We start from the raw sequence: 18108 nt of genomic DNA, 5'->3' as shown, positions 1-18108 counted from the left end.
TTGCCAGCCAATCGCAAGGCACACAGAGACGAAAAACCATCCACGCTCACACCCACACCTGGGGACAATTTAGAGTGTTCAATCAGCCTGCCATGCATGTTTTTTGGAATGTGGGAGGAAACCGCAGTACATGGAGAAAACCCACGCAGGCACGGGAAAACATGCACACTCCACCCAAGAAGGCCAGAGCCGGGATCGAACCCACGCCCCCCTCTGCACTGTGAGGTCGACGCGCTAACCACTGGACCACCAAGCCACATGCCGTGACCAGGATTCGAACCACGATTGCTGCGGCCACAACGTAGGGTACTAACGCCACGATCGCGGCCTATGCTAAAAATAACTAAATAAATCACAATTAAGGACGTAGCCGCCATCTGAACATTTTTTAAAAAAATCTGTTGAACTGACCTTTACCAGCAACCCCCCCCCCCCCGCCCCCCGTCATTATTAATGAATATTTAGATGTTTGGCATTCCAGAAGTGTTCTTCAAATTTGCCCTGGTGATGATAAATATTTTGCCCAGGGACACCGTTCATTGCCAGTGAGTCATACTTCGCATCACAGATCACTAAAGGGTAAAGAAAAATCTAGAGTGGATTCGCTTCAGCGTATAGAAATCAGAAGACAGGCTTGAGGCTAATGTTCCTGGATTGAAATATGAAATACTTCTGATTAGCCCACGCCTTTTGGACGCAGAGCCCTAAATGAGGAAAACGCTGATGAAATACTGACACTGTTGGACATCTTGATAGATGAAAGACTTTTTTTTTTTGTAATTTATTTTTGTTTTTGCATGCAATATCAGTATGCAAACAACCAGCTGAGTACTTCAAGCTTCACACCTGCTCTTTAAACACAGGAGAGGATTTTCATAGTAGAGTCATTAAAAGAGCCCAGATGGCCTCACAGACTTAAAAAAAAAAGCACAAGCTACACGTCTGGCCATCACTCTGTTTCTGTGAAACAGGATTCTCATTTGATGCCTCAACATCCTCCATGTGCATCGCCGCCAAAGAGCCAGACAGCCTGGCTGCAACCGCAGATGGGGGGGAAGACAGGAACTTGCTTGCGAGAGTGTCACAGAACTTCGGCTCCACACGTAATTCCGTCTGTGCTCATGTAAGAGCGGCGCGGCGAGGCCCGCAGCCAGCGCCACCTGTCAGTTCAGCGAGCTCCCACCGTGTCTCCATGGTGATCGGGCTCTTTTAAATAATAGTCAAATTGCTTTAGAGCTGCTTGATCCTTAGGCGTAAATAATCTCACTTAAATTGCAGATCACTTGATTTTTTTGCCAAGTAACATTCGCGACTGTACAGCTCTTTTAATGTGTTATTTCAGTGGTTCCCAACACCCGGGCCGCGGACCGGTACCGGTGCATGGGTCATTTGGTACCGGGCCGCACAGAAAGAATATAGAACTTACATGACTTCCGTTTGATTTATTTCGCAAGCTGAAAGGTGTTTTATTTTGAAAAATTACCGGATTCTCTCTTCCCATGGGCTCACCACCTATGGGAGGGGCCAAAGGGGTCGGGTGCAATGCAAGCTGGGCGGCAACCAAAGGCCGGGACCTTGCTGGTCCGATCCTCGGCTACAAAAGCTAGCTCTAGGGACGTGGAACGTCACCTCTCTTGCAGGGAAGGAGCCCGAGCTGTTCCGATCAGAACTCGAGTGGTGTTTTTTTATTGGACTTTTGTGCTCATCGCGGATTGTCCATAACGAACACCGTGTTCAAGCATCAGGGTGTCCATATGTGCACTTGGCATCAGGACACCCTTGGCCGCAATTCGATGATTGACTTTGTGGTTGTATCATTGGATTTGCGGGCGGCAATGTTTTGGACACTCTTCTATTTTATCTTATCTTGAAGGCACGTTTCAACGTTACCATAGCGACCACAGAGTGTTCCGGCCAGATAGGACGTTCCTCGTGGCATGATTTGTGTTTATTATTATGTTACAAAAACACCACAGTTTTCCTGCAGGTCAAATCATATTATTTTGTTGTATTGATCCGTCACACCTTAAAGGCCGGTCCCTGAAAATATTGCCTGACATTAAACCGGTCTGTGAGGCAAAAAAGGTTGGGGACCGCTGTGTTATTTTGTACAGATGGGATGTAATATTTGGAGTTACCATCGTGTAGTTTCTCGTATTAAAATCTTGTTACTTGTCATATTAAATTGTTGCAATTTAATGACACCCTTAATAACAAATTTAGTATATTCAATGCTAAATATGTCCAGATTAGTAATCCGGGCCCGTCGTATACACTGTACGATCTGCAGTGCTTCCATCACACATTCCAACAACACTAGGCAGCCCAACATTTGCCGGTCGCTTTTTATGTTGACATCTTGAGTACTTGGCGCTCATTAATGTCAGCGTGGCTGCCTTTCAGATGGTATTGGCCCAATTCCAACTCAATGGCCCATTCACAGTTGCCGGGCGATAAACACGTGAATTCAAGATGGCCTAAATCTTTGGGAAGCAAGCAGTCTTCCCTTGTGAGCAGAGCAAGAGCTATGGTGGCCTTCAAAGTCCCTGTAAAGTGAAAATAATTGTCTCGACTTAGCTAGCTCGCAAAATGCACGCTGTATTGGTAGAAATGAGCCAGGTAATTATGACGGAGTTAAACTCGCAATCGCACTGGAGATGCGAGCAAAAGCGCTAAATCCTGATTTAGTGGGCCCATCTTAGCCACACCCTAAAAATCAGGAAAACTGAAACTGTGGAAACCCCCCCCCCCCCCCCGAAACTACACAAAACAGTTTAACACTATATCTCCACAAGTGAGACATGTTTTCAGCAATTATCCTCAAACGTGGAAAAAAAAAGTCTAAGTTTGCTATGCAGGGGTTGAAATAAAAAATAAAAAAATCAATCAATAAAATTCCATCTTTTATTTTTCAAAAGAGTGGACAGAAAGTGCTCCAGGTGAAACGGTTAGAGGGCACAAATATTCATCAAAACACCCCAGGCGCTAACAATCCTCGCTCCTGCAGCATGCATTTGGCGCTGTGCCCAGGAGCCTCAACAGGTAAAGCGGTATGAAAAAAAAAATAGATGGATTGGTTTTGGCTGCCACTTCCCCAAAAAATAAAAAAAATGTCCTCGAGACAGGCTCCCTGTGCTCTTGTCACTGTTATTGAATGTAAAAGTAACTACCGGTACTTGCTTTTTACTTTAGGTTTTTTTTTTTTTTTTTTGTCTCTAGTCTTTATCTCATCCTAATGTCGCGTTATAAATACAAGGGGCTCCATTTCAGCATTTTTTTCGGAATGACTCTCCACCGTATTTCTTTTTCAAAGGCCACATTTCATTCACTAATGTGTTCAGACATGATATAAGCTAAAGAAAACAAATTAAGTTGCGAGACCAGGGAAGGGGGGGGGGGGGCGCTGATTAAACTTTGCTAAACTAAAGAGGGTCATCCATGGCGAGAAAGGCAACGGTGTCCTGTGGTGCACCTCAGGAAGATTCACTGGAAGCTCATGCAGACCTCAGGCTCATAATAGTACGTCCATATATTACACCAAGACAAGGGCCTCCTCTAAGGACCCCCCCCCCCCCCCCAAATACAGGGTCTCACTAAAATTAAACCTCGTTCATCAAATCACGGATTTCCAAACTGTCGTTTACATCGGGAATCCATTAATAGATGCTCTGGAAACTCTCCCGACATCATTTCCCAGGAGCTTACTATCTAGAATGCATGACTTTGCTCCACCGTTAGGTTATCCGTTTGCTTTCAAAATATTTGTTCCACAGCTGTTAAAAAAAAGAAAAAAGGTTACCTCAAAGGAGCTTACGTGGCTATTTGAGGAAATAATTGATGGCTGATGTACAGATGTGGCTTGACAGTGATAAATATGGTTAATAAATTCGACATCTGAGCTCACGTGTTGTGCTGGCCTCTGCTGTCAACAAACCATAACTAACTGCAATTTGCTGACTTTTGACCACTGAAGTCAGGTCATCCATGAGCACGAGGGGAAAAAAAAAGAATCCAAGAGAATGTCATGGATGGGTAGGCATGTATGTCGACGCCACACAAACATACCGTGTATGCTCCTCATTCACGGTGCCTCAATCAGTCACTTGATACATTGTTTGTTTGAACAAACAAATGCCTCAACCCAATTAAGATGCCTTCTTTTTTGTCCCCCTCAGGAAAAAACACAAGAGCTGGTGTCTCTTCATAACCGTCGAACTGCACATGGCCACATTTCCACCAAATGGTAGAGTTCGGTTCGGTTTCCTGGGCCATGGTTCAGTAGGCCACACCCTGCCAAAATCCAATTTGCCCTCTCCACCGTGGGCTGGACAGATCAACGCAGAAGATAGTCGCTTGAGCTCTTTAAATTGTATCAAATCGTAGCAACAGAACATGGTGCAACTGAGCCCGTAGAGCAAAAATCTAGAAGCCCCTGGCATTTGTTTTCTTACATTGTCTCCACCAATACACAAGTATGTGCACAAATACAGGAGAAATATTTAAATAGCACTACAGGGTTCAACATTTTTTAAGCAGCATTCAAATAACAGCAACAACGGGTATGTTTATGTCAAATAACGACAATAATTCTGCGAGTGTGTTATTTGAATCCAATATTCTTTCAAGTAAAGTGAAGCCGACATCATCAGCTGAGGCAGCGGACGTGGTCCTCCGCTTGCCGGGCGGACCACTCGAAGTTTTGACGCTGCGAGGCGGCTTGACAGTATTTTTGGGCTATTTAGACAGCAAGCATCCACGTGAAACGCTGTCCCTTCTCACAATGAGCCGAGATTACATCCATGTTAGCGCTGAAAGACTCAAGACCCAATTAGCAGAGCTTTCATCACGTCAGCGCGAAGGGAGCCGAGCGGGGCGCCGCTGCCTCTGAGAGGAAATCTGCCCGTCACAAGTCATCCTGTCAGCCAAATCTGCGCACAACATCTGCAGCGCGTCAGGCTCTGACAGCGCCTCTGTTGAAGTGTGAATTACCAGGAAAGGGAGAAAAAAAAAAGTCATGCTCCAAATCAGATCAGCTAAGCAGGTAAACAGATCCTCCCAGTGAAAGCGGTAGTCATTACCAACCCCATGTTAACATCTCGCGAGGTGTAATTGCACACGCTACTTTAGTCCGAATAGGCACTGTTAGGATCATCCGTCGCGGTCTCTTTTATTCGGTGTATCTCGAGAGAGCCGCTGGTAACAGTTGGACGCCTTTTGAGGGTTGCGCCAAATGATTACATGTTGATCATCCGTTCATCATACTTCGCTATCGCTATAGCCCAGCGGTCCCCAACCTTTTTTGCCCCACGGACTTATTTAATGTCAGACAATATTTTCAGGGACCGGCCTTGAAGGTGTGACACATAAATATAACAAAATAATCTGATATAACCTACATGAAAACTGTGGTATTTTCGAAACATAATAATAAACAGAAAACATGACACGAGGGACAACCTATCTGGCCGCAAAACTCTGGTAAGGTTTAAACGTGCCTTCAAAATAATAATAATAATAATAATAATAGATTTTATTTATAAGCGCCTTTCAAGACACCCAAGGACACTTTACAATAACAAAAAACAAAACAATACGGGTTGAGCAGCAAATAAGATACAAAGTGCATGAAAAATACGACTCACCATCACTTCATATAATATGCAGAGTGGGCTTGGAATCTCCCGTTGAGACAAATCCGTATTCTAAGTAGGACTCCGGATATTGTCTATTAACTCATTCAGTCCCAAAGACGTTTTTAAACGTCTTTTCAGACTTGGTCCAGAATTGGCTGGTACTGAATGAGTTAAATGTAGCCTTCTTTTTATTGGAAGTCGTAGGCTCCTCTTCTGTCTCCTGGCTGGGCCGTTTCCCTTCCCAAAGAAACTTTCCAAAGACATTTGTTTTTTACTCATTTTGCTAGCAACCGTGTTCCATTTTAGCGGTAACCTCTCACGTGACCTACGTCAAGAGTGACATACTGTAGACGGATGTAACGGAGAATCCGGTAAATTTTCAAAGTAAAGCATCGTTCAGATTCCGAAATGAATAAAACGGAAGGAATGTGAGTTATTTATTCTTGCCGTGCGGCCTGGTACCAAATGACCGATGGACCGGGGGTTGGGGACGACTGCAATAGCCTGTCGCGGCAAAACTTTGAGTGCGGATCACAAAAAGGTTGACGCGTAGTCAAAATGTAAACACGCAAGGAATTTTGAAGGAACTTCCGGTATTTTGAGTCACAATAGTATGACAGCAGCATGCAACTACAGTCATCCCTCGCTACTTCACGGTTCGTTTATCGGTTCAGTGCATCGTGGATTTTTTCAAACATATTTAAAAAAAATTATAATTGTTATTTTTTTTAAATATACCTGGAGTACAGTACTGTATATGTTGCTCTATGTGACTTGCTGTTGTTTTGCAGCTTCTCGCGGACCGTTTGCGGACTTAAAAAAAAATCTTTTTGACCTGTTTATGTTAATTGGTCGCTACCTGGCGGATTTTCGTTTATCGCGGGTGGTTTTGGTCCCCATTAACCGCGATAAACGAGGGATTACTGTACAACAAAAAGAATATTTAGGAAGTGACACCTAAGTACATATAGGTTACTTAAACACGCAAAATCAACCATCGCAATTCATCTCTGCTTTGATGAATTGCACCTACTGAATTACTCTATTTGGCTTGACTACTTGTACACAAAATTAAGAATTTACAGAACCAATCCTGGTTGTGCCTCGTTGATCAATACTCAAGTGCCTGTGACATCTAAGTGTGTACGTGCCTGTTCATCAGTACATACCTGAATAGAAACATCGCTGTAAGACCCCCCAATAACTCCAGAGATGGCCAAGGGGACTTCATCATGGATGGCGTAGGATCCATCGGGGCACGTGTACTCACTGTCGTCCACTTTGGTGAGAGAAGCCCTGACAAACTCAAGAGACTGCTCCAGAGCGTAAGTGTCCTTGGAGCAGGTGTCCAGGATATGAGCTCCTAAACGAATCCCGGGCAAGATGCGCTCATCCCTGTTGATTTCATCGAGAGCGAGCAGCATGGCCTCCAGTCGTTGGATTCCTCGCTGAGCGTTGATCTTCCCGCAATCCTCTGTGGCCTCGCCTTTCTGGTGCACGGGAAAGAGACCGCCGATCATCAGATCTCCTTCCAGGGTGATCTCCTTTTTGGAGTCCGTGTTGTAACCGACCACAGGCAAACCCCGGGGAGCCTGGGCAAAGAGAGTCACGCTTATGAGCAGCAGGAGAATGCGGGACAGCCAGAGGGGTCGGGGCACGGGGCGCACCCCCGGCAACGGGGAGTTCCCCAATGACATATCCCTGGGCAGAGCAAGGTCCCCCTCCTAACTGTATTTATTTAATTTTATTTTTTTAGGTCAGCGTCTAATCAGTTTTGGATGTTGCCGCCTCTGAAGAAAAACACAGTGAGGCACAGCAGCACCAGATCTCACAGCAGCGGTGTTTTTATTCTGACAGAAGCCATTGAAAGCATCAGTGTGATCCTCGAGCCGGGCCTCCTCTTCTGTGCTTTTTGGAGATTACAGCCTGCAAGATCAAACAGAGAGAAAGTCACTCCTAGTCTTCGATGCCACACAACAATTCCTTTGTCTTGTTGCGGCTGCGGGGACCCCGGTGCTCCATTGCGTGAGCAAGCGCATTGGAGGCTCACGAAACGGTCGAAAGAAAGAAAAATGTATGCAGTAGTTGGGGGGAAAAAAAAGTACCAGTAACGCCATTTTTTAAAAATATTGATTTATTTTATATTGAGGGGTTCTTCCAATCAGGCTGTAAACTGTTTTTGATAGTGCATCACAAGTTTTTTATGTAGTTAAGCCAACATTCTCCGAAAAAAAAAAAGAGTACTACCTTGGTGGAGACATTAATGAGCACTAAAGATCCTTAACAACCCACAAAGATGTCCCTCTAGCCCACTAAGGACTGCATGAAAACCGCCACACTAACTGCAGTATTTATTTCCCCTGCAATGCAATGCAATGCAAAAAAAAAAAAAAGTCTATGCGCAACAAGTTTAAAGTGCCTCCAGCTCAGTCCCCGTTTGTGCCGTTATACGGAAATCAGAGCGGTGAATTTTAGCAGAGTGCAGATTTTAAAAAGACATCTCCTCGGACTGAACATGGCTGGATGTACTATTTCAAGGTTTAATGCGTCAGCGTTATGTGCGTAGCTAAAGCAGATCCTGTTAATACACTGCAGAGGTGAAGGGTTATTGTTCTTGGTCTCTGCTTTTTGTGTCAGTTGCCAGGAATCCCAGCGGCTTAATTAAGCAGCAGGTTGACTGTGGGTAAAGTTATTCGCAGAGTAAATCGTTGAGCCAAAAGGATTTGTATCATATCCAGCGTCTCGGCAAATCAACTTGACAGACATGCAAATAATTCACTGGCTGAAGTCAGATCATGGATGCTAAAAAGAGGGATGTGAAGGAATCAGTGAGAATGGTACTGCAAAAAAAAAAAAAAAGCCAGCTGCCCATTAAAACAAAATAAAAACTCTCAACAGGAGTCAAGACTGCAGACAGGATTCTTTTGGGGTTTCCTCTGTTTTTCCCCTTCTTCCTCCATCCCTTGCCTTCCTCTGCTCGTTGTTTCCATGGAAACTGAGACGGAGAGGGTGAAGCGGCGAAGTGGAATGCGGACCAAGAACAAGTTGGTGTGTCTGGCCATGCGTGGTGCTCGGGTCCTCGGGGGGGGGGGACCGGCAAGCATGTGTTGAGTCAACTGGCCCCGACGCCGCTCACGGATTCTCGTCATTAACGGAATGGCTAAAACTATCGGCATCTCGTTTTTATTTTTAATCTTTTGGAAAGCACTGATGTATATAATATTCTTCCCCGTCGCCAGTTCTGCTTCCCAAGTCCTCTCGCCTGGTTGCTTGGTTACGATATCATAAAAAAAGTGATGCAAGGCAATAGCATGTCAATGTCATTCGTCCTATGCTCGTGTTACCTTGGTTATGAATGCTACTATTCATGAGTTACACTCAACAAATGACAGGCTACCAACTCACTTCCCTTCAGTCAGCGTTCATACTCTCTCTATTCGACTTGAGTCCAATGGAAAAAGCCAACCGACAGCAAAGACGAGCGTCATGCTTCTTGCCTGGCGGCTGGCGTGGTACTTTTAATGAGAAATGAGAGGTGGCGTGTTGCATTAGACGCAGCGTGCGGACGTCAGACTTTTCATTTGCTCCCTCAGCAGTTTGTCAACAAGTGGAGGTTCACGGCGTAAATGGGTCAAGTCACTTCTCCTTCCCTCGAATACAAAAGCACCAGCGGCCGGGAGTGCGAGCGTTGTTAGACAAGAACATTCTTTAATGTTTGGAGTGCAGAATGCGCACTGCAGCTCGCCGAAATCTGACGCTTTGCCTCGTAAGACACACGGGCAGTCAAACTAAATTATTGGGAGGATGTTGACAAAAAATATATATTTTTTAATATACTAAAGGTGATATTGTAAGCCAGCACAAAGACTCAAGAAACAATGGTGACAAAAAGGATTTGTGGCTGTCACATTTGCAGCCTCTTTCCCAAATGTCCACACCCCAGGAGGCCTTCAAGCTCAGCAGTGGATTCTCTTTCTCTTTGCTGTCTTTGTTCCCTCCTACTTCGGTGCTCTTCTGGTTTATTTCTCTTGCCGTTCTTTCAAGAAATGTTTTCTTTCCTGAAATACATTTTGGGAAGATTGTCCGTTTAACCCTTTCACGCACCCTGTAACCTGATAACATGAGAAGCCTGAAAGGGTTAAAGGGGAAGTTAACCCTCAAAAAAAAAAAATTTTGTCGAAAGGTCTAGTCGAAACATGGCATTCTGATAAATATTGCGTTTGTAGAATATGTAAAATCCACTCATTTTTGTCCACATGACATGGGGCGGCCATTTTGCAGCTTGCTGTCGACTGAAAATGACATCACAGTTGCTCAGGCCTCCAACAACCAATCATGTCTCAGCTTCAGAAAACTAGTCAGAAATGAAATGAAAATGGAATATAGCCACATCGGAGAGAGAAATGCGCTTGTTTCTTGACATGTTGTTTGTGGTTCAAAATAACAATTTTCTGTTGCGGCAAGGTGGCACGCGTGCGAGCGTCATTTGGCAGGTGTGTGTATATCCAACGTACGGGATTCATGCGATGAATATTGATCTAACATACGTGGGGGGGGGGGATATATGCACATTCTGAGGAGATTTTTCTTTCTTTTTTGAGCTAGAGCGACTAATGCACAGCTGACCAATTTATTTTAAAAAATTATTTAATTTAAAAAAATCACCTCGTTGCACCTCCACAAACATCGGCAAGCAGCATTCCTGTTTCATTTATTGGTATGTTTATTTGTCTCTTTGTTAGGTCATGAACCGACGATATTTTGCATTTGCACGACATGCATAAAAATGTTTTTTTTGCTCTTGTAATGAATTTCGACTCGATTTCTACTAAGCCCTACTCAGTTACTGACACCAAGCCAGCTGTTCATTGTTACTTTTACAAGGTAATGAGTCCAATAAAACACAAGACTGGTGCCCATATACATTTAAGATGTAATATCCAACCAAGGATTATTGCCTCCCCTTTTCTGCTCCTGTGTGACCGTCTCTACTTTCTTCAGCAGATGGCCTTTTTTTAATTCAGGAGACTAAATCCCAGCAGCCAATTCCACACTTCAAGCCAGACTGTGTGAAGGAATGGCAAAAAAAAAAAGGGAGGGGGCACGAGAAAAGGAGTACAGAAACAATGGAGCAGAAGTGAGTTGAAAAATGAGAGAAAGAAAATCGTGGTAAGGGTTTGAGAAAGATGTAAAAAAGTTTAAAAAAACAAAAACACTACGACCTCCAGAAAAACACATTGTGTGCATAGAGACAGAAGACTTAAAGGTCTTGAGTGGGCGGGTGGGTGAGTGGAACTTGTTAGTAGGAAGGGCAGATGAACAACCTGCTGCTGTTGCCGACATCACGCAGAAGCAAAATGCCACACAGTCGACATGAGGTTGAAACACTGCCATCATTGAAAATTTCTACGTTTTGCTTGTGGACTCAAACTAGGTCAGTGAATTCACGCCAAATGATGCTCTTATTCCAAATACTGTATATATAATTTCCACTTGAGATACTGTTCAACTTCCTTGCTTCCCTTGAAAGTCACTATATGAATCCAAGTTATTTAGTCATCGCACACCGAATACAAAACAAGATCACTTCGGCATTCGTCACTCTCCGTGAGAGAAGTTAACATCTTGAACTTTTCAAGGTGGCTCCTATCATCTCGCGTCTTCCCTAGAATGTGCGAACTGCAGAAATCACCTTTGAGACGCCAGGTTGATTCCATACCGCCTGCAGCCATTGGTCATCAAAACCAGAAAGTGCCTCCCAGAAATAGAGCATGTGACACAATTAGCAACGAGGGTCTTGAAGTAAACTGTGTCATCATACGTCTCCACCTGGTCGCCATGGTAGCCACACTATTCCAAGTCAACTGGACCCATCCTTCACACCTGTCCTTGCTTTCAAACTCACACCTCCAGAATTCATTCTCCACCTGGAAAAAGTGTGTGTGTGGGGGGGGGGGGGGTATCTTTTGCAAGTTTCCTTGTCCTCCTTCACCTCCCAGGAGCCCCATTCCATCTTCCTCATCAAACATTCATCCTCTGGCTGTGTCTCGCACAGATCGTAGCTGCAAGAAGCTGCACTGGTCTCAACTGTGTGATGGATGGATGGCGCTTTTGTTTCTGAGGTTCGCACACTTTTTATTGACTTCATGGAGGGGGGTGGGGGGGGGTGCATTGGCCATCACGCGATCGTAATCATCAATGGGGGTCCTAACCCTAACCCTGATCCATGAACCTAAGCCTAACCCAAACCCTAACCGCTGACCCTGACCTCTAACCCTAAATCTAACCCCCCTAACCTGAACTAAACCCTAACCCCTCCAACCCAAACCTAACCCTAATTCATGTCATGTTTGTTTTATGAGAGTGTGAATGGCAATTTTTCTGTATGTGCCCTGTGATTGAGTGGTGGGAAAAGCTCATTTAGATGGATTTTATTTTGGATTTACTTAGCTTATTCCTCACAATGCCCTTCATTATCAAATTTTAGAAGGGAATCAGATGAAAAGACCAGTTTCCTGTACTCATGACTGCACTATTTGCACCTCGACCCCAAAATATGGCCGACGCGGTGCAGCAAAAACAAACAGGCCACAACATTAGGTACAGCTGTACAATCTAGTTCATTTAATACAATCCCGTCTGACAGGTTTGAAGGGACAGATCACACCGTGAGCTCTTTCCACATCTCAATGAAATGTGAGCGTTTTTTCTTTTTTTTTTTGGTTTAGGTTTTTTTTTTGCTCCAAGTTTTCGATAGAGCTCCTGCACGGGATCTGGTTAGATACAAGACGTTTATGTACAGTGCAGTTTGTCCCCGGAAAGGCATTTTTTTCCACCCATCATTTCAAATCATTGGGAGGGTTAGACAAAAGGAAAATAGGAGGAGTTCAACGGCAAGGATGGAATTTGAAGCCAATGCTGCTTGCTCTGCTTGAGTCGCAATCATAAAGACGATAACAGAAAATCAACTGCCTCAGTTTCTTCAGATGAAGATTTTATTTTTGACATGGCTTTCGTTGACCTAAACCGATCATTTCGGAGTGGTCTCATTTATTTATTTATACAAAGTTGTGTGTGCATGTTTTGCATCATGTGACTTACTAAACTTAAAAGATGATTCACCGATCAACTTGACTAGAAGACATCAACTTCCTCCTCTTTTATGACAAATTCCAGACAAGCGCAATAGTCTATCAATGACCCTCAAAATGTGGTTCATGTACCACGAATAGTGCGTGGGCTCTCCCTAGTGGTACAGGAAAGAATAATGTCATTCACTATTCATCCCTCCATCCATTTTCCGAACCGCTTTATCCTCAACAAGGGTCGCGGGGCCTGCTGGAGCCTATCCCAGCTGTCTTCAGGCAGTAGGCGGGGGACACCCTGAACCGGTTGCCAGCCAATTGCAGGGCACACAGAGACAAACAACCATTCGCGCTCACATTCACACTGAGGGACAATTTAGAGTGCTCCATTAACCTGCCATACATGTTTTTGGAATGTGGGAGAAAACTGGAGTACCAGGAGAAAACCCACACAGGTACAGGGAGAACATGCAAACTCCACACAGGAAACCCGGACCCGGAATCGAACCCTTCACCTCTGCACTGTGAGGCGGACACTGTAACCAGTTGCCCACCGTGCAGCCTGCATTCAATATTCATTTATTCAAAACATGCATAATTTAAAAATATATAGCTTCAAACAGGGCGGCCCGGTAGTCCAGTGGTTAGCACGTTGGCTTCACAGTGCAGAGGTACCGGGTTCGATTCCAGCTCCGGCCTCCCTGTGTGGAGTTTGCATGTTCTCCCCGGGCCTGCGTGGGCTTTCTCCGGGTGCTCCGGTTTCCTCCCACATTCCAAAAACATGCATGGCAGGTTGATTGGACGGACGCTCTAAATTGTCCCTAGGTGTGAGTGTGGGCGTGGATGGCTGTTCGTCTCTGTGTGCCCTGCGATTGGCTGGCAACTGATTCAGGGTGTCCCCCGCCTACTGCCCGAAGACGGCTGGGATAGGCTCCAGCACCCCCCGCGACCTTAGTGAGGATCAAGCGGTTCAGAAAATGGATGGATGGATAGCTTCAAACATGTTTCGCAATAATTTATATTTAACTGCGCTATGCATTTTGAATCAAATCGTTATTTAAGCATTTTTCCCCCCATTATATTAAAGTGTAGGGTTCATTTTGAACCTGTGATAGTGTTTGGTTGGCCGACAGTACTGTAATATTAAATTGTATTTTATCAGAATGACACATCAGCCTGCTACACAGTCTCGCAATGTCGGTCATGAGGTGGTATGCTTGCAAGTTTGTTCTGCTGTCACTCACTGTTAAATTTGACATTGGAGAGCGGACTGAAGCGCATTATCAGAAAAACCCGCGCGCACATAATAAGATAGTCATTCACTGTCAGCACAAGTGTTACTTTGAAACAAGCAGACAGACAAGAAAGTCAGTCATCGGAAACCTTCGGCACCTTCACACCTCACTTATCAGTGTTAGTTTGTTTTCTTTGTTTTTTCAGGCGGCATTTTCTCACTGCAAGTATGGACCCCAATTATTACAGATTTTTTTTCCAGTTGATTTGTTTTTAAAGAATGCACAGAGTATGAACAATCCTGTACATTGAGGCGAGGATTTGTTATTGACGACATAGCAGATGTTGCGTGGGCATCAGGTGCACAAGAGAGCAATAAACTCACACGTGCAATCAAGTGGAGCTCACTGACTACTATTGCATATTGAGAAAACCTGAATAAATACATGCAGTGCAAATGGAAGCCGCTACTAAACAAACAAACAAACAAAACGATGTGGTCAATCAGAAGAAACAATACAGGAGGATGTGAGCAAGCCATCAAGACACTCTGCTCGTCGTTTCAAATGTAACAGGTGACAGTGGTGTTGGGGTGGGGGGGCTTCACATGATGGCAGTGGAACGCACAACCTTTTTCACACGTTTAAATAATTCAGTTCCCCATAAGCAACATCTTCTCCACGCAAGTCGTCATCGTCCCACACAAATCCTTTGGGTTTCATTCCTTTACGGATTTGTTCATGGGCGATTCGAACAAAATGATTCGTTGCTTGCAGGCATTTCCAGGCTCGTCTCTATATGTTCACTTTAAACCTGATAGAACATTTTGCTGTGCTTGTGTTCCATTTTATTTGGGGGGGGGGCGGTAATGATTTTATGAGTACTTTAACTCCTCAGCCATGAGCAGCAACAAATAGCATTTATTTGTTTGCCTTTTCCCTGCTATTCAAATATTTATTTTAAAAATCAAAGTTAAAAAAAACATTTATCTAAAGATCTTATTTAAAAGAACAATTTGTTTTTTTTTGGTGTGTGTGGTTGAACGCACCCACAAATAAAACCACAATCTCTGCAGTCCTATAATACAATCTGTATTATGTGCGTCATGAGAGCATGTCAAGAAGCTTCACCCACAACCATGAAGAGTCTACTTTAGTGCGCAGCACAACTTAAGAAAAAAAACTAACGACAAAACGAAAGCGCGAGAGAGAGAACGGGAACGAGAACCACACATTGGCATGTATCCAGAAGACTTTTTCTTACCTGTGCGGGTTTCCTCAGCTTCTAGCGGACAGGACGAGCAGCGCTGAGGCGGTGGACATCCTCCGGAGCGCTCTCGGACGTGCGTAGCGAACGAATGAAAAGGTGCAAAGAAGGATGGCGGGCCAAGTTGAGAGGAAGAGAAAAAGGCGCGCCTGGTTGTGCCGCTGTCCGTGGTGCTGCATACGAGAGCCGCCCCAAGCTCCTGCAGCCTCCGAAGTCACATTTCACCCTCGACTCGCAGCGCAATCGACGCCCACTTAATGATCCGACAGCGAGGGGAGGGAAGGAGCCTTTTGAAATAAATAACGCGCGACTTGGGAATTGACCTGTTTTATTGCGCAAACTGGGAAATTGCACCTGTTACTTCGCAAGCTGTCGAATTGATCTTTTAGACAAATGCGAGCCGGACTGCAGATGAGCGCGCCCGGCAGCAAGGTTGATGCAGTGGAGAGATCATCATTCTAAGTGCGAACTAGGTTGTGGTGGAACATTTAAAGCTCCGAACACACCATCCAAATGCGAGTAGAGAAGCTCTGCGAGTTGGGAGTCGCCTTCCACCCCCATCCCCACCCCACCTCCTATTTGTGCAAAAAAATATCTCTTTAGAGAATACTCATTTTTAATTTGGGCTCCACAAACGCGTTGTGACACATCTCGTGACAATGTGAGGTCAGTCCCAGTTGGCCGAGGTGCGCGCGGGGGTCGCGCGTCTCCCCCTCCTGCCAAAAACAAAGCTCGAAAAATGTGACACTCTGAAATGCGCTCGTCGGTTTCCTTTCTCCTTCTCCACCAGAGATCTCATGAGATTAATATTTAACATCGCAGGGAGGCAATCATCTCCGTGCACTGGAAGCTCGAAGACAGCCCAGTGGGTTTCACGATTAATTAAATCACTTGTTGGCCCACTATGTCATCAGCACCTCTCCCAGACTGACTTTCATGTTTAGCCTCAGGCTGGACTGCACGGACTCAAGTGTGGAGGACATGCTGTGAGGAGGACACGCAAGAGGACACTTCATGTAGAAGATATGGGGTGGCGACATATAGTGAAGTGATTATTGAGGACGTATAGTGAGGACAGGTCTGGAGGATAAGTAGGGCAGACATTTATATGGACGACCTGAAGGTGAAGGGCATGCAGGGTGCAAGGCATGTGTGGCTTATATAGTGAAGACATACAGTGCAACGGTGCCCCGGATGTGAGATTTCGGCTGATTAATTTTTTTGTGTCTTTTGCCTTGAAAGCAAAACTTTGAGATTGGAGCGGTGTATGGTGACAGGGAACTCAACTAGAGTCACTCACAATTCTTCTAAAATGATGCATTATGTTGTTGGTTGCTACTCAGGGGCAGAGCTACGTGGTGACCAAGTGTCCGCCATTGGCCGCTCTGCGTGCACCTCAATATCTAAAAAAAAAATTGATACAAGTGATTCTGTTGTGCTGCTATTAGTAGCTGATATTAGTTCCCCAATCAACATAGCGGAGAAGTTATGGTTTATCACATCCACAGTCAATGTTTTCACAAAATATCAATCTTGTCTATGCAAGCACTTTCACAACACAAGCAGGAACACACTGGTTGCAATTACGAAAGATTGTTTTGTCATGCTTCTTCGACTGACTGATCCATCGACCAGTAGTTTGCAAAACGGTTTTGCATATGTGTGCATTTTATTTCATGCAAACCTGACTGTGGATATTATAATAACCAATAACTTCACACCCAAGTGCATTGTGTGGCCCAGACACACTGGACGGACTTTTGAGTTGTGGGGTTACAGGCGTCTGTTCACCTGTGCAACAACAAAAAAAACTGTGCTTGACTGGATGTGGTTGTAGCCTAATTTCAACGATACATAAAAACGACTTCAATTAGTGTCATCCTACAGAGCAGAGAGAATGTAGACCATTGAGGATTGCTGCATGTTCTCTATGTGTTGCTGCTCCATGTTTGGTTTATATGTACAGTAACATCTATGCTCATTCTCATCTGCGGCATATCTCGTTATGTTAGCATTAATTAAGATAACGGGCAATAATTCCCCAAAGATTAAAATGCGCTCATTACTTTTTCACTGCCAACGAAATCTGTTACAATTATACTGCCCCTGGTGGCCATAATGTGCACACCAGTAGGAGCCACTGTTTGATTCTTTATATTCATTTATGTTGTAATCACGTTTTTTTAAAGTAAAATATTGAGTGCTATTTTAATTTTCCTTTCAACTAAAACACATTACCATGATCATTTCAGTAGAGAAAGATGATTGAAGAAAGGAGTGTGTTGAGTTATGGGCGTGGTCACATCTCAAGGCACCACCGCAGTGTCAAGAAAATGCAGTGTGAACATGTAGTGGAAGCCACATATAGTTAGTATATGTGAGTGGCAGATGTACACGGTGGAGGAAATGCGGTGTTAAGGCAGTGAGGACATAGTGGGGAAAATTGCACTACATGGGAAACGCTGTGTGAACATAGTGGAGGAAATGTGGTGTGGACATATTGCAGAGGCCATGCGGTGTGAGCATATTAAGTGTGGAGTGCATGCTGTGAGGATTTCCAGTGTTTAAAATGTGATGATGACACACAGTAATGACTTTTGCGGACGGCATCTATGGGGGTGGAGGCCATATAGTTAGGATCCGGTGGATATAAAAAGTTTACACACCCATGTTCAAATGCCACATTTTCATATTAAAAGAATGAGACTAAGATAATTTAAAAAAAAAAATCCCACCATTAATATGGCCTATAACCCATATAACTCATAATTAACCAATCCACATTCCAACATGTTAAACGGGAGTCAACAGACATCATCCACCGTTTAAGGGGTTTGAGTTCTAGCTGCAGCCCGAAGGGTTTGAGCTAACACTGACTGCTATTTGGAGCA

General features: G+C 44.4%; 1 protein-coding gene across 3 annotated transcripts in view; it reads right to left on the bottom strand.

Moving 5' to 3' along the window:
* Window positions 1–17033, bottom strand: part of grm2a (glutamate receptor, metabotropic 2a) — a 44862-nt gene extending 27829 nt beyond the window's left edge. Inside the window, exons 1-2 of one of the 3 annotated variants that reach the window (XM_086118708.1) lie at window positions 15215–17033; window positions 6803–7559 (exon numbers count right to left, since the gene is read on the bottom strand). In XM_086118708.1, coding sequence (XP_085974834.1) covers window positions 6803–7330 — 528 coding nt within the window. In that variant the 5' untranslated portion in view covers window positions 7331–7559; window positions 15215–17033. Of the gene's footprint in view, window positions 1–6802; window positions 8500–15214 lie in introns of those variants that run through there. The other 2 variants (XM_086118710.1, XM_086118709.1) reach the window with 2 other exon arrangements.
* Between the last annotated feature and the right edge of the window lie 1075 nt (window positions 17034–18108).

Source organism: Hippocampus guttulatus, chromosome 8 (assembly GCF_054856545.1).
Source record: "Hippocampus guttulatus isolate MCC_2025c chromosome 8, RoL_Hgut_1.0, whole genome shotgun sequence".
NCBI classification, from domain to species: Eukaryota; Metazoa; Chordata; class Actinopteri; order Syngnathiformes; family Syngnathidae; genus Hippocampus; species Hippocampus guttulatus.
This window is presented reverse-complemented; position numbering and strand designations above follow the sequence as displayed.